Source organism: Chiloscyllium plagiosum, unplaced genomic scaffold (genome assembly GCF_037043375.1).
Source record: "Chiloscyllium plagiosum isolate Xiang-an unplaced genomic scaffold, Cpla_swu_hap1 HiC_scaffold_6, whole genome shotgun sequence".
In the NCBI taxonomy this organism is placed as follows: Eukaryota; Metazoa; Chordata; class Chondrichthyes; order Orectolobiformes; family Hemiscylliidae; genus Chiloscyllium; species Chiloscyllium plagiosum.
The window spans coordinates 123428249-123445344 of NW_028270144.1; the positions used below are offsets into that span (position 1 = coordinate 123428249).

General features: G+C 45.2%; 1 protein-coding gene across 1 annotated transcript in view; it reads right to left on the minus strand.

The window, feature by feature from the left end:
- The window catches only part of capn5a (calpain 5a), a 113175-nt gene that overhangs the window by 24671 nt on the left and 71408 nt on the right, over positions 1-17096 (minus strand). The window contains exons 3-4 of the mRNA XM_043692439.2: positions 9292-9423; positions 5721-5929 (exon numbers count right to left, since the gene is read on the minus strand). Coding sequence (XP_043548374.1) covers positions 5721-5929; positions 9292-9423 — 341 coding nt within the window. The remainder of the gene's footprint in view (positions 1-5720; positions 5930-9291; positions 9424-17096) is intronic.

The following is a 17096-nucleotide window of genomic DNA, read 5'->3' on the forward strand; positions in this document are numbered from 1 at the left end:
GGCCAGCTTTTGTTGCTCATCGCTAATTGCCCTTGAGCTGAGAGGCTTGCTCAGGTCATTTCACAGGGCAGTTAAGAATCAACTGTGCTACACTCAGAGGCATAGAGATGTACAGCACAGAAACAGACCCTTCAGTTCAACTCGTCCATGCTGACCAGATATCCTAAATTAATCTAGTCGCATTTGCCAGCAGTTGCCCCATATCCCTCTAACCCCTTCCTATTCATATACCCATTCAGATGCCTATTAAATGTTGCTATTGTACCAGCCTCCACCACTTTCTCTGGCAGCTCATTCCATACATGCACCACCCTCTGTGTGAAAAAGTTGCCCCTGAGGTCCCTTGAAAATCTTTTCCCTCTCATCCTAAACCTATGCCTCTACTTTTGGACTCTGCCATGCCACAGAAAAGACCTTGTCTATTCACTCTGTCTATGTCCCTCATGACTTTATGAAACCTCACCCCTCAGCCTCGGACGCTCCAGGGAAAACAGCCCAGCATTTTCAGACTCTCCCTATAGCTCAAACCCTGGTAACATCTTTGTAAATTTTTCCTGAATTCTTTCAAGTTTCACAACATCTCTCCAATAGCAGGGAGACCAGAACTGCACACAATATTCCAATAATGGCCTAATTGCTGTGGGCCTGGAGTCACATGGAGGCCAGACCAGGTCAGAGATTCCTCAATGTGCTTTCTCGCCTCCGTAAACCGAGCTCTCCTTTGGCCCCACAATTGTTCTGTTGATCCCTTACGTATTCTTGAGTCCTTTCCCATGTAATGCTTGTAATTGGAAACTTAATTAATGCAATTATTGTGCCCATTGTTGCAAGGTTGTTTTGTAACTGATGGGAGTGTAGTGTTGGAAAAGCACAGAAGGTCAGGCACATCAACAGGAAGGGCTTATGCCCGAAACGTCGACTCTCCTGCTCCTCAGATGCTGCCTGATCTGCCGTGCTTTTCCAGCACCACGCTCTCAACACTGAGCTCCAGCATCTGCAGTCCTCACTTTCTCCTTGTTTGTAGCTGATGCCATTATCAGCTAAAAATATTACTCAGGGTTGTGTTCAAATGCCTAATTTTTTATCCAATTTGAAATAAACAATTATTTTCCTGTCATTCCCTCAAAGGATGCAGGCATCACTAGCCGGGTCAGAATTCAGTGGCCATCAAACTGGATAAAAATTAGACATTTGAATACAATATGAGTAACGTTTTTATCTGATAATGGCATCACCTACAAAACAACTTTGCCCATCCCTCATTGTCCTCGATATGGTGGTGCTGAGCTGCCATTTTAATACAATCCCTACTTTGAAACTAGACAGGTATTGCAGAATGGTTTTCGATTTTCCAGAAAGCAAGGTCAATAGTAAGAACTAAACATGATAATACTGCCGTCACTTTCTTTCTGAAGCAGATTCGTACCGGGTTCGAAACATGAGCTCTGTTTTCTCTCTCCACAGATGCTGCCAGACCTGCTGACTTTCTTCAGCACATTGTATTTCAGATCTGCAGCATCTGCAGTTTCTCGCTGCACGTCCCTTCCATAGCTCTCATCTCTCAGGTCATCCTATAATTTCTTGCAAATAAGCAATAAATAAATCAATCACAGTCCCTTGGGATCTGAAAAAGGTTTCAGTGGACTTTGTCTTAAATGCTCTTTTTTTTAAGATTGGATTACTTACAGTGTGGAAACAGGCCCTTCGGCCCAACAAATCCACACCGACCCATTCCCCTACATTTACCCCTTCAGCTAACACTACAGGCAATTTAGCATGGCCAACTCACCTAACCTGCATATGTTTGGACTGTGGGAGGAAACCAGAGCACCCAGAGGAAACCCACGCAGACACAGGGGAGAATGTGCAAACTCCACACAGACAGTCGCCTGAGGCAGGAATTGAACCTGGGTCTCTGCTGCTGTGAGGCAGCAGTGCTAACCACTGTGTCACCATGCTGCCCATTTTTAAAAATTCCTCTTTTTTGATATATTAAGTTCACTGTTATTCTGAACTTTTTTTTATTTTTCTAAACTATTGCTGTGATTTTGAATTTCTGTCGTGCTAAACTTGTTTTCTTTAGTTTTTTTAATAATTTTTTTTCCCCAAAGAATTTGTATTCAAGAATCTGCGTCTATGCACCTAAGATGGTGCTGTAAGTGGCGACTTATAAACTTTTCATTGCATTCATACCAGTATATGGGACAATAAAGTTGATTCAATTCAATCCATTTGGCTTTGCTTCACTGTAATTTAAACAGAAAAAAGAACTGAGCTCTCAGAACTGGTGCATTCAGGGGAAGGGAAAGTGCTCTGAATTTTAAGCATAGTTACTCTTACCCCAGTTCCAAGATCTCCTTGTGTTGATTGCCTAAGCAGCTTTGTCTTACATAGTCCCTCGGGATTACAGGTGACTAAGCTAAGCACCACACAGTGTGACCCCACTTATTAAAATTCAATTTTAGCAAGATAAAGTAACACCATTCTGTGTGTCTTTTTAGGGTTTAAGGGGGCTTGATTATGTATTTCACAAACGTCCCCTTACACAATTCCAAAATAGTAATGTTCAGAGTAGGATTTCGGTGTAGAATTGGTTTATTCATTCATGGGATGAGGGTGTCGAAGGCTATGCAGCATTTCCCTCTCTCTCTCTCTTTCTCCTTCTCTCTTCACACCACCCAGCCACGAAACCCCATCTCTGGCCACACTCCAACAATGGTGCACAAATCAGAAGCACAAAAGAAAATGGGAAGGCATTCCACTTTGGAATTTGCGTCCCCATGGTGACTGGACTCATACTCCAGAGTCGAGAGTGTGGTGCTGGAAAAGCACAGCAGGTCAGGCAGCATCCGAGGAGCAGGAGAATCCACATTTTGGGCAAAAGCCCTTCATCAGATTCCTCACACCACAGGCACCATACTCTCGACTCTGATCTCCAGTATCTGCAGTCCTCACTTTCTCTCACATTCCAGAATCCCAGGCTAATGCTCTTGGGGAAATGGGTGCAAATCGCATCACAGTGAAAGATTCAAATTAAGTTAATAAATCGGAGAGAGAAAGCCAGACTCAGTGATAGTGACCATGAGATCTTAGTTAATGGTTATAAAACTTCTTCTGAATCACTAATTTCCTTCAGGGAAGGAAACTGCCATCCTTACCCAGTCTGGTATGTATGTGACTCCAGACCCCAAACTAATGTGACTGAGTTTTGAGCCACCATCTGAAATGGCCAAGCAAACCTCTCAGTTCCGGGGCAATTAGAGTTGAACAACAAAGGCTGACTTTGCCAGCAATTCCCACATTCCCATGAACAAATTATATTGTTTCAACAAAGTTTATTCCTATGAACCTCAGCAGCTGTTCAAATATATTTTAAAAATTGCTCTGTCTCCAGTTCTGAGCCACCATTGTGTTGTAGGTGTCACCATTGTGAATTTCTTTGAATCTCATTTCCCTGGGCAGTGTTAAACACTCCCTCCACGTTGCAAGACTGCATCACGTACAGCTGCTCTGAAGTTCCATACACAGCGATTGGCACCAGGGCACTGATTATGGCACTGACCTCCACTTCCACTACAGGGGTGCATGGGCCTTGGATGGCAGTAAAAAAAAATTAGAGGGAATACCAATAGTATTCCCCATGGCATTATTGCCTTGCCGACTTGGGATGCCTGTTGTTGTGTGATTTAGAAATGTAGAAACATAGAAAATAGGAGTAGGCCATTCGGCCCTTCGAGCCTGCTCCGCCATGCAATATGATCATGGCTGATCATCCAACTCAGTCCCCACACCCTTTGATCCCTTTATCCCTAAGGGTTGTGTCTAATTCCTTCTTGAAAATATTCAATGCTTTGGCCTCAAATGTTTTCTGTCACAGAGAATTCCACAGGCTCACCACATACCAAGAGGGCAAGACATCCTTCTTCAGTAAGTTTCCCGGTTACTAATCCCGTCTGTTCCTAACCTCAGTGGGTCTATTTGACACTGAGCAGCCTATCTGCCTCCACAGCACTGCTGCATCTCTGCTTCAGCTCTTTGTCCACTGAAGCACTCCCCCAGGCCTCTTTCCCATCCTTCTACCCCAATCACGGCAGTGGCCATGCCTTCAGCAAGCAACTCTGAAAAACCCCTTGCCTCTCCACCTTTCCCTCATCAAGTACCTTCCTCAACACTCAATTCTTGGGCCACACCCTTGCTTCATCCTCGGAGTCTTGCTTTTGTAACCTCGCACAGACTACCAGGGGGACCTGTTTCTATGCCAGAAATTGGTATGGATGGAAATGGCTACTATAAGCTCCAGTTCTTCACTTCTATGTGACTCCACTTATCAAATCTCAATTTCAGAAAAATAAAGTAACACCATTAGGTATTTTTTCAGGGTTTAAGGGTTTGACTATGTATTTCACAAACTTTCCCAAAATTGAGGGTAGGATTTCGGTGTAGAATTGGTTTATACATTCATGAGATGAGCTGAGGGTGTCACCGGCTCAGCAGCATTTATTACTCAGAGGGCAGCTAAGCACCCCCCACAATGATGTGGGTCTGTAGTCACATGTCAGCTAGACTAGGTAAGGATGGCAGTTTCCTTCCCTAAAGGACATGGGTTTTTCCAACAATCAACATCATTAGACTCTTAATTCCAGATTTTTTTATTTTAAACTGAATTCAATTTCCACCATCTGCCAAGGTGGGAATTTGAACCCTAGGGCCACAGAACATCATCTGGGTCTCTGGATTCACAGCACAGTGATAATACCACTAGGCCGCCACCTCCTGCTATGTGCTGTCCTATGCCTGCAGAACTCAACATTGCTAAACCAAAACCCACTAGTCTGTTCAACTGAGACCAAGGATGAACACATTCAATGACAAGTTGTGGGCTTGTACTCTCTAAATAGAAAAGGTTAAGAGGAGATTTAAGGCAAGATACAGTGGATGCTGGAAATCTGAAACAAACACAGAGAGTGCTGGAAAACCTCAGCAGGTCTGGCAGCATCTGTGGAAAGAAAGCAGAGTTAAAGTTTTGAGTGTCCTCTTAAAGCGGGCAACCTTATTAAAACATGGAAGATTTTTTTAGGGGGCTTGACAGGGTAGATATGGAGAGGTTATTTCCCTTGTGGGGGAATCTAGAACCAGAGGGTATCATCTCAGAGTACATTTAAGACAGAATTGAAGAGGAATTTCTTCCCTCAGAGGGTCATGAATCTGTGGAATTCTTTACTGCAGAGGGCTGACAAGGCTGGGTCATTATGGAGTTGAAGAGAATCAGATTAGTTATGACTCCATGAAAGGGAAGCAGATACAATGGACTGAACGATCTGCCTCTTTGGCTAACGTTATTAGAGAGGAGTTCTGTTATGAGGCGTGAATAAAGAGAAATTGTTTCTTTCGGCAGCAAGTTCATTAACTGTAGAACACCGGTTTAACATAACTACCAACAACAACAACAAGGCATCTAAAAAAAAAACACGGTGAGTTGTATTGATGTGAAACACGCTGCCTGAAAGGGCATTGAAAGCATATTCAATAGGAACTTTCAGAAGAGAATTGTACAAATTAGTGTTGAAAAGACAGAATGTGAGTGGCAGGGACTAATTGGATAGTTCTCCAGAGAGCTATCACCGACATGATAACCTGAACGGCTTCTGACTGCGCTGCAAGATTCTAACTCCACACTGTGATGCAGTGTGATTCTGGTCCACGGTCTCGATGTTACTCACTTGGCGTAAGCTTTCTCCACCAGCGCGCTCCAGAACTCATTCTTGGAATTGGAGTGACAGTAGATCAGCTGGCCATTGACTGTAGGCAGTCGGTCATCGATCACAACATCGATCCACTCTCCGAAACGCCAGAAGCGGAAGTGGAAAATTCCAGCGTAGTTGTTCGGTCTGTCCACTGCCCATTCCTGTTCTTTCCAGTCCGGGATGACCTGCGGCCCACAGGGAGAGACAACAAAAGGGGAGTTAGTTGATCAGCTCTTCCCAAAGCTTTGCCCCCTAACCATGCAAGTGGATCCCAAGACATCCAACCCTTCCCGTTCCTGCTTCTTGCCATGTGCCACCAGTGCCCGCTTATACTGTGGAGACCTCTGGCCATTGATGATTAGCCACTACCACCCCCTCCGGCAGTCCAGCCAAACCCTTCAGTGCAAGGGAACCCAGCCATTTTAGTCAAGTTTGTGGGCGGCGCAGTCATATGTGGGAAGGCAGGCAGTGAGGATAACACAAAGAGTTTGCAGAGGGATATAGACAGGTTAAGCAGATGGGTAAAAGACTTGGCAGGTGCCACATAATGTCAGTAAATGCATGTTTATGTGCTTTAGCATGAAGTTTAGAAAAGATGAATGTTACTTAAGTTTGGAAAGCGACCGCAAGAGGGGTGAAAGTGAGGACTGCAGATGCTGGAGATTAGAGTCAACAGTGTGGTGCTGGAAAAGCCCAGCAGATCAGGCAGTGTCAGACGAGCAGGAAAATCGACGTTTCAGGAAAAAGCCCTTCATCAGGAGGCCTGAAACGTCGATTTTCCAGCTCCTTGGATGCTGCCTCACTTGTTATGCTTTGACAGCAGAGGAGGTTGAGGGTCCAGTTGGATAAATCAGAAGAGAGGGGATAGATTTAAAAAGGGACCTGAGGGATATCTTTTCCACATAGACGCTGTATGGAATGAACTGCCAGAGGAAGTGGTAGAAGTGGGTACAATTACAACATTTAAAAGGCATCTGGTACATGGGTTGAGAGAGATATGGGCCAGTTTCTGTGTGAAATAGTTGCTTTTCACACAGACAATCTAGTCCAAGGTACAGACAGATGTTTTTGTGGCCAGCAGCGAAAAAGCAGAATGGTGTGTTGCTTCCCTGGTGCCAGGATCAAGGATGTCTCAGAGAGGGTGCAGAATGTTCTCACGGGGGAGAGGGGCCAGCAAAGAGGTCATTGTCTACATTGGAACCAACGATATAGGAATGGAAGAGGTTGAAATTCTGAAGGGAGATTAGAGAGAGTTAGGCAGAAATTTAAAAAGGATGTCCTCAAGGGTAGTAATATCTGGATTACTCCCAGTGCTAAGAGCTAATGAGAGTAGGAATAGGAGGATAGAGCAGATGAATGCATGGATGAGGAGGTGGTGTAGGGATGGAGGATTCACATTTTTGGATCATTGGAATATCTTTTGGGGTAGAAATGACCTGTACACGGTTTGCACCTAAATTGGAAGGGGACTAACATACTGGCAGGGAAATTTGCTAGAACTGCTCGGGAGGATTTAAACTAGTAAGGTGAGGGGGTGGGACCCAGGGAGATAGTGAGAAAAGAGACCGATCTGAGACGGGTACAGCTGAGAAGAGTCAAACAGTCAGGGCAGGCAGGGACAAGATAGGACTAAGAAATTAAGCTGCATTTATTTCAATGCAAGGGGCCGAACAGGGAAGGCAGATGAACTCAGGGCATGGTTAGGAACATGGGACTGGGATATCATAGCAATTACAGAAACATGGCTCAGAGATGGGCAGGATGGCAGCTTAATGTTCCAGGATACAAATGCTACAGGATGGATCGAAAGGGAGGCAAAAGAGGGAGGGGATTGACGTTTTTGATAAGGGATAGCATTACAAGCTGTGCTGAGGGAGGATATTCCCGGAAATACAACCAGGGATGTTATTTGGGTGGAACTGAGAAATAAGAAAGGGATAATTACCTTATTGGGATTGTATTATAGACCCCCTAATAGTCAGAGGGAAATTGAGAAACAAACTTATAAGGAGATCTCAGCTATCTGTAAGAATAATAGTGTGGTTATGATAGGGGATTTTAACTTTCCAAACATCGACTGGGACTGCCATAGTGTTAAGGGTATAAATGGAGAGGAATTTGTTAGTGTGTACGAAAAAAAATTCTGATTCAGTATGTGGATGTATTTATTAGAGAAGATGCAAAACTTGACGTACTCTTGGAAAATAAGGCAGGGTAGATGACTGAGGTGTCAGTGGGGGAGCACTTTGGGGCCAGAGACCATAATTCTATTAGTTTTAAAATAGTGATATAAACTGGTGGTGGTGGAGGGTTGTTTTTCAGACTGGAGGCCTGTGACCAGTGGAATGCCAGAAGAATCGATGCTGGGTCCTCTACATTTTGTCATTTCACATAAATGAACTGGATGTGAGCATAAGAGGTACAGTTAATAAGTTTACAGGTGACACCAAAATTGGAGGTGTAGTGGACAGCAAAGAGGGTTACCTCAGATTACAACAGGATCTGGACCAGATGGGCCAATGGGCTGAGAAGTGGCAGATGGAGTTTAATTCAGATAAATGCGAGGTGCTGCATTTTGGGAAAGCAAATCTTAGCAGGACTTATACACTTAATGGTAAGGTCCTAGGGAGTGTTGCTGAACAAAGAGACCTTGGAGTGCAGGTTCATAGCTCCTTGAAAGTGGAATTGCAGGTAGATAGGATAGTGAAGAAGGCCTTTGGTATGCTTTCCTTTATTGGTCAGAGTATTGAGTACAGGAGTTGGGAGGTCATGTTGCAGCTGTACAGGACATTGGTTAGGCCACTGTTGGAATATTTCATGCAATTCTGGTCCCCTTCCTATCGGAAAGATGTTGTGAAACTTGAAAGGTTTCAGAAAAGATTTACAAGAATGTTGCCATGGTTGTAGGATTTGAGCTATAGGGAGAGGCTGAACAGGCTGGGGCTGTTTTCCCTGGAGCGTCAGAGGCTGAGGGGTGACCTTATAGAGATTTATAAAATTATGAGGGGCATGGATAGGGTAAATTGGCAAAGTCTTTTCCTGGGTCGGGGAGTCCAAAACTAGAGGGCATAGGTTTAGGGTGAGAGGGGAAAGAGACCTACAGGGCAACCTTTTTACACAGAGGGTGGTACGTGTATGGAATAAGCTGCAAGAGGAAGTAGTGGAGGCTGGTACAATTGCAACATTTAAGAGGCATTTGGATGGGTATATGAATAGGAAGGGTTTGGAGGGATATGGGCCAGGTGCTAGCAGGTGGGATTAGATTGGGTTGGGATTTCTGGTCGGCATGGACGGGTTGTGTCGAAGGGTCTGTTTCCATGCTGTACATCTCTATGACCCTATGCTCATGACCTTCCTTAGTCCTTTAAAACAAAAAGTGTCCATTCTTTTCAGCTCAGTTTCTACATTCTGCCATTTAATCTTCATTTGTAGAGGTGGAAGCCCACGAGAAGGATGCTGCAGTACAGGAAGGGTGGTGGGTTGAGCTTGTTTCACCATCATTGCTGTTGTATCTATGAGGCCCGAGGAGATTTTAAAGCCCACCTACCTTCTGCCACAAAGCATCTCTGGAGGCTAAGCAGGAACAAGCAGCGACAAACCAGCAGTTACCCAACTGGCCCTGGTTCAGGTCATGGGCACTCATCCCATCCACAAAGAGGTGAGGGCTGTTACAGATTTCCTGTGGGGGTTAAAGAGAGAGAAAATAAAACACCACCTGAAGCGAGTGTGTGAGGAGAGTCTACATCTTAGCATCTTAATTCGTTAAGATTACACGGCATTCCTCAGTGACTTGTAACTCTTGTCTTGGTGACCCAAGGGCATATTTGCCGTTTCCTTACCCAGCAAGGAATGCACTGGTAGTGGAAGGGATTCTGAACAATTTCACCAGGTGTGTTCCCAGCATGAAGGAACATGCCTGATGAGGAAAGACTGACCTTATAGTCACTGAAGGTTTGGAAGGAGGGGGATGTAGGGATTGTCACGAGGTCAGCCAGGTAGCCTTCTAGAATATGAGTTCCCTGATTGGGGCTGTTAACCTCAAACACTGTCGAGAATAGACAGTACACTGAGATAAGCGGAGGACTCATCAAAGATCGATGAACTTTTAATTTATTCCTTTCTGTCCCAAGCTTAAACAACAAAAGACTTTAAAGGTAAACTATTCCCTTTTATTTATTTTTCTACTATTCAATGAAGCAATGCTTCAGTTTTTAACTCTCATTTCTCTCAGTGCTTTGTACCTAAGTTCTTTTTTGACCTCGGTACCATGGAATCTAAAATCGCACCATGTGCGGAGTCATGAAACTCTTTTCACTGTATTCTGTACTTGAGTACATATGACAATAACATCTAAATCTAAAAATCCATCGGGGAGTCCTGCCTGACAGATATAAACAGGAGTGTCAGGGGTTCTCCTCACTCTAGGAGCCAGCTCTGTGCTAACTGGACCAGTGTCAAGTACTATGTGTGCATAAATAAAGGGTGACTTGGTGTTGGGATAGTGGTCTCTGTGGAGTTATTTCACAGATGATCTTATTGGTAGATATAAGAGTCGGAGGGAGCTTGAAAATAAGGATATAAAGAGCATGCTTCCTTCTTGTGAGAAAATCTGGAACTGGGGGCACCAATTAAAGATAAATGATGATCCATTTGAAACAGAAAGAAGGAGGAGGAATCTCTTCTTTCTGAGAGGTAGCTATGGAGGCTGTCATTGATTACATTGAAGGCTGCGTTAGACAACACTTTGGTCAACGAGAGTAAATGCAACAGAGGGCAAACAAGAAGTAGTTATGAATATATTGAATGGGAGAGCAGGCTTGATGGGCCAAATGGCCGACTCCTGCTCCTATTTCTTACAATCTGTATTTTTGCTGCCATGTTGTGGCTGTACAGGACATTGGTTAGGCCACTTTTGGAATATTGTATGCGATTCTACAGGAAGGATGTTGTGACACTTGAAAGGGCTCAGAAAAGATTTACAGGAATGTTGCCAAGGTTGGAGGGTTTGAGCTACAGGGAGAGGCTGAATAGGCTGAGGCTGTTTTCCCTGGAGCATTGCAGGCTGAGGGGTAACCTTCTGGAGGTTTATAAAATCCTGAGGGGCATGGATAGAACGAAGAGACTCCCGCCTGTGTTGGGGGAGTCCAGAACCAGAGGGCATAGGTTTAGGATGAGAGGGAAAAGGTTTAAAAGAGACCACAGAGGCAACGTTTTCGTGCAGAGGGTGGTGCGTGTATGGAATGAGCTGCCAGAGGAAGTGGTGGAGGCTGGTACAGTTACAACATTTAAAAGGCATCTGGATGGGTATTTGAATAGCAAGGCTTCAGAGGGATATGGGCCATGTACTGGCAAATTGGACTAGATTAGGTTAGGATATCTGGTTAGCATGGATGAGTTTGACTTAACAGTCTGTTTCCATGTTGTACATAGAGTCAAAGAGATGTACAGCACGGGAACACACCCTTCGGTCCAACCTGTCCATGCCGACTGGATATCCCAACCCAATCTCGTCCCACCTGCCAGCACCCGGCCCATATCCCTCCAAACCCTTCCTATTCATATACCCATCCAAATGCCTCTTAAATGTTGCAATTGTACCAGCCTCCACCACATCCTCTGGCAGCTCATTCCATACACGTACCACCCTCTGCGTGAAAAAGGTGCCCCTTTGTCTCTTTTATATCCTTCCCCTCTCACCCTAAACCTATGCCCTCTAGTTCTGGACTCCCTGACCCCATTTATCCTATTTATCCTATTCATGCCCCTCATAATTTTGTAAACCTCTATATGGTCACTCCTCAGCCTCTGACGCTCCAGGGAAAACAGCCCCAGCCTGTTCAGCCTCTCCCTGTAGATCAGACCCTCCAACCCTGGCAACATCCTTGTAAGTTTCACAACATCTTTCCGATAGGAAGGAGTCCAGAACTGCACGCAATATTCCAACAGTGGCCTAGCCACTACACCTCCAATTTTGGTGTCATCTGCAAACTTACTAACTTTATCTCTTATTCTCGCATCCAAATCATTTATGTAAATGACAAAAAGTAGAGGGCCCAGCACCGATCCTTGTAGCACTCCACTGGTCACCGGCCTCCAGTCTGAAAAACAACCCTCCACCACCACCCTCTGTCTTCTACCTTTGAGCCAGTTCTGTATCCAAATGACTAGTTCTCCCTGTATTCTGTGAGATCTAACCTTGCTAATCAGTCTCCCATGGGGAACCTTGTCGAACGCCTTACTGAAGTCCATATAGATTACATCTACTGCTCTGCCCTCATCAATCTTCTTTGTTACTTCTTCAAAAAACTCATAAAATGAGCTGCCAGAGGAAGTGGTGGAGGCTGGTACAATTACAACATTTAAACAGTCTTCTGGCACCTCACCTGTGACTATCGATGATACAAATATCTCAGCAAGAGTCCCAGCAATCACTTCTCTAGCTTCCCACAGAGTTCTTGGGTACACCTGATCAGATCCTGGGGATTTATCCACTTTTAACTGTTTCAAGACATCCAGCACTTCCTCCTCTGTAATCTGGACATTTTGCAAGATGTCACCATTCATTTAGTATTTCCCCCGATTTTCTGTGGCTCCACACAAAGGCTGCCTTGCTGATCTTTGAGGGGCCCTATTCTCTCCCTAGTTACCCTTTTGTCCTTAATATATTTGTAAAAACCCTTTGGATTCACTTTAATTGTATTTGCCAACGCTATCCCATGTCCCCGTTTTGCCCTCCTGATTTCCCTCTTAAGTATACTCCTACATCCTTTATACTCTTCTAAGGATTCACTCGATCTATCCTGTCTGTACCTGACATATGCTTCCTTCTTTTTCTTTACCAAACATCCAGCATTCCCTATACCTACCAGCCTTCTCTTTCACCCTGACAGGAATATACTTTCTCTGGATTCTTGTTATCTCATTTCTGAAGGCTTCCCATTTTCCAGCCGTCCCTTTACCTGCAAACATCTGCCTCCAATCAGCTTTCAAAGGTCTTGCCTAATACCGTCAAAATTGGCCTTTCTCCAATTTAGGACTTCAACTTTTAGATCTGGTCTATCCTTTTCCATCACTATTTTAAAATGAATAGAATTATAGTCGCTGGCCCCAACTGACACCTCAGTCACCTGCTCTGCCTTATTTCCCAAGAGTAGGTCAAGTTTTGCACTTTCTCAAGTAGGTACATCCACATACTGAATCAGAAAATTGTCTTGTACACACTTAAGAAATTCCTCTCCATCTAAACCTTTAACACTATGGCAGTCCCAGTCGATGTTTGGAAAGTTAAAATCCCCTATCATAACCACACTATTATTCTTACAGATAGCTGAGATCTCCTTACAAGTTTGTTTCTCAATTTCCCTCTGACTATTGGGGAGTCTATAATACAATCCCAATAAGCTGATCATCCCTTTCTTATTTCTCAGTTCCACCCAAATAACTTCCCTGATGTATTTCCGGGAATATCCTCCCTCAGCACAGCTATAATGCTATCCCTTATCAAGAATGCCACTCCCCCTCCTCTCTTGCCTCCCTTTCTATCCTTCCTGTAGCATTTGTATCCTGGAACATTCAGCTGCCAGTCCTGCCCATCCCTGAGCCATGTTTCTGTAATTGCTATGATATCCCAGTCCCATGTTCCTAACCATGCCCTGAGTTCATCTGCCTTCCCTGTTCGGCCTCTTGCATTGAAATAAATGCAGTTTAATTTATTAGTCCTACCTTGTCCCTGCCTGCCCTGACTGTTTGACCCACTTCTGTTCTCAGCTGTACCCGTCTCAGATCGATCTCTTTCCTCACTATCTCCCTGGGTCCCAGCCCCCCACCCCCCACCTTACTAGTTTAAATCCTCCCAAGCAGTTCTAGCAAATTTCCCTGCCAGTAAATTAGTCCCCTTCCAATTTAGGTGCAATCCGTCCTTCTTGTACAGGTCACTTCTACCCCAAAAGAGATTCCAATGATCCAAAAATGTGAATCCTTCTCCCATACATCAGCTCCTCAGCCATGCATTCATCTGCTCTATCCTCCTATTCCTGCCCTCACTAGCTCTTAGCACTGGGAGTAATCCAGATATTACGACCCTTGAGGACCTCCTTTTTCAATTTCTGCCTAACTCTCTGTAATCTCCCTTCATAATCACAACCTTTTCCCTTCCTGTGTTGTTGGTTCCAATGTGGACAGTGACCTCCTGCTGGCCCCTCTCCCCCGTGAGAACATTCTGCACCCTCTCTGAGACATCCTTGATCCTGGCACCAGGGAAGCAACACACCATTCTGCTTTTTCTCTGCTGGCCACAGAAATGTCTTGTCTGTACCTTGGACTACTGAATCCCCTAACATGATTGATCTCTTGGAAGCCAACGTACCCCTCGTTGCATTAGAGCCAGTCTCAATACCAGAAACGTGGCTGTTTGTGCTACGTTCCCCTGAGAATCCATCACCCCGTCTCTATGACTATGACATACGGCTGATCAGCTAGTGTTACGTCCAAAAGATGGACTTCAGAAAGCAATACAGGCAGCATTTGTAATCAGTAATAAACACTATTTTCGAAACAACCTTTCTGGTTCAGAGATGGTACGACACACCTCTGCAGTAGTGAGAAGTTCTGGCTCAATGATAGGGACACGACCACTGCATTGCATGCAGCAATGAGACTGAAAGGTATTTAATTTACTTCTCCTGCATTTAAGTCATTTCTGTAATCACAATTCCCAAATGATCATTTCAACCAGGTAATTTCCTCAGTCAATTGTCCTTCGACAATTAAGCATCACTAGGCTAGCTGTAACAATCATGCCAGTCAACAGAGACTAAGTCTATTGTCAATTAGCCATCATCAGTAACTTGTTAATCTTCATTAAACCCCAGAACCAACAGTTCTCCCTGTGCCATGGAAACACATGTACAAGAACAAAACAGGGAATTAGAGTCATAGGGTCATAGAGATGTACAGCCTGGAAACAGACCGTTCGGTCCAAATTGTCCATATCGACTAGATATCCTAAATTAATCCAGTCCCATTTTCCAGCATTTGGCCCATATCCCTCTCAATCCTTCCTGTTCGTATACTCATCCAGATGCCTTTTAAATATTGGAATTGTATCAGCCTCTGCCACTTCCTCTGGCAGCTCATTCCATACACGCACCATCTGCTGCATGAAAACATTGCCCCGTAGGTCTCTTTTACGTCTTTCCCCTCTCACATAAACCTGTGCCCTCTAGTTCTGGACTCCCCCACCCCAGGGAAAAGACTTTGTCTATTTATCCTATCCATGTCCCTCTTGATTTTATAAACCTCTATGAGGGCACTCCTCAGCCTCTGACTCTCCAGGGAAAACAGCCCCAGCCTGTTCAGCCTCTCCCTGTAGCTCAAATCTTCCAACCCTGGCAACAGCCTTGTAAATCTTTCCTGAATCCTTTCAGGTTTCACAACATCCTTCCGATAGGAAGGGGACCAGAATTGCACATAATATTCCAATAGTGGCCTAACCAATGTCCTGTACAGCCGCAACATGACCTCCCAACTCCTATACTCAATACTCTGAAAAGACACAGCAAGCCCAAGCAGTTCACATCTGTAATGAGAACAAGAATTGGTTACAAGGTGTGTTCATCTCCTGAGAAACAGACAAAGAAACAAGGAGAAAAAGTAAAGTACCACAGATTCTGGAATCTGTACTGAAAACAAAACAATGCTGGAGATCACAGCGGGTCAGGCAGCATCATAGAGAGAGAGCAAGCTAATATTTCGAGACTAGATGTCCTGATGAAGAGCTTTTGCCCGAAACGTCGATTTCGCTGCTCCTTGGATGCTGCCTGAACTGCTGTGCTCTTCCAGCACCACTAATCCAAGATCTGGTTTCCAGCATCTGCAGTCATTGTTTTTTACCTCGACTTTTCATCAGAGCTGACAAGTGTGGAGGGGGCAGGATTTATGCCATAGTGAGGGAGTGGAGTGCTGCGGGAGAAAGGGTAATGAAAGAGCAGATTAAGTGATTGGAATGTGAGAATGGCAGAACAATGGTGTGTCTTACTGCCAGACTGGGAAGGACAGACAGTCCCACTGGGGTGGGGGAAGGGGAGAGAGGACATGCTGACAGAGAATGTAACAAGTAAAGCTCAAAGGAGAAAGTGAGGACTGCAGATACTCAAGAGTCAGAGTCGAAAAGTGTGGTGCTGGAAAAGCACAGCTGGTCAGGCAGCATCCGAGGAGCAGGAGAATCGATATTCCTCAACTCTCCTGCTCCTCGGATGCTGCCTGACCGGCTGTGCTTTTCCAGTGCCACACTTTTCGACTCCAAAACTAAAGCTAAAAAAAAGGGAAGAAATGGACGTGAGTTCACAATCTGAAGGCGTTGAATTCAAATGAAGTCTAGAATGTCGTAAAATGCCTCGTCTGTGATTTCCAGCATTTTCTGTTTTCAAATTAAAAACAGATTATGTTTCACAAATTTAAATTCTTCGAGCAAGTGACCAGGTGTGGAGATAAAGGTAATGTAATTAGTGTCGTCTACAGGGACTTCAGGTCGGAGAAAGTGAGGACTACAGATGCTGGAGTACCAGAGTTGAAAAATGTGGTGCTGGAAAAACACAGCAGGCCAGGCAGCATCCGAGGAGCAGGAGAATCGACGTTTCGGGCATAAGCCCTTCTTCAGGAATGAGGCTGGTGTGCCAAGCGGGCTGAGATAAAAGGTAGGGGGGAGGGAATTTGGGGGAGGGACGCTGGGAATACGATAGATGGAAGGAGGTGAGGGTGAGGGTGATAGGCCGGAGAGGTCAGGAAGAAGATTGCAGGTTAAGAGGGTGGTGCTGAATCCAGGGGTTGGGACTGAGATAAGGTGGGGGAGGGGAAATGAGGAAGCTGGAGAAATCTACCTTCATCCCGGGTGGTTGGAGGGTTCCTAGGCGGAAGATGAGGCGCTCTTCCTCCAGGCGTCGTGTGGCCAGGGTCTGGCAATGGAGGAGGCCAAGGACCTGCATGTCATTGGCGGAGTGGGAGGGGGAGCTAAAGTGTTCAGCCACGGGGGGGTTGCGTTGGTTGGTCCGGGTGTCCCAGATGTGTTCTTGTAGGCGGCCTGTCTCCCCAATGTAGAGGAGACCACATCGGGTGCAGCGGATACAGTAAATGATGTGTGTGGAAGTGCAGGTGAATTTGCGATGAATATAGAAGGATCCATTGGGGCCTTGGAGGGAGGTGAGGGGGGAGGTGTGGGCGCAAGTTTTGCACTTCTTGCAGTTGCAGGGGAAGGTGCTGGGAGTGGAGGTTGGGTTGGTGGGGGGTGTGGACCTGACGAGGGAGTCGCGGAGGAAGTTGTCTCTCCGGAACGCTGATAGGGGTGGGGAGGGAAAT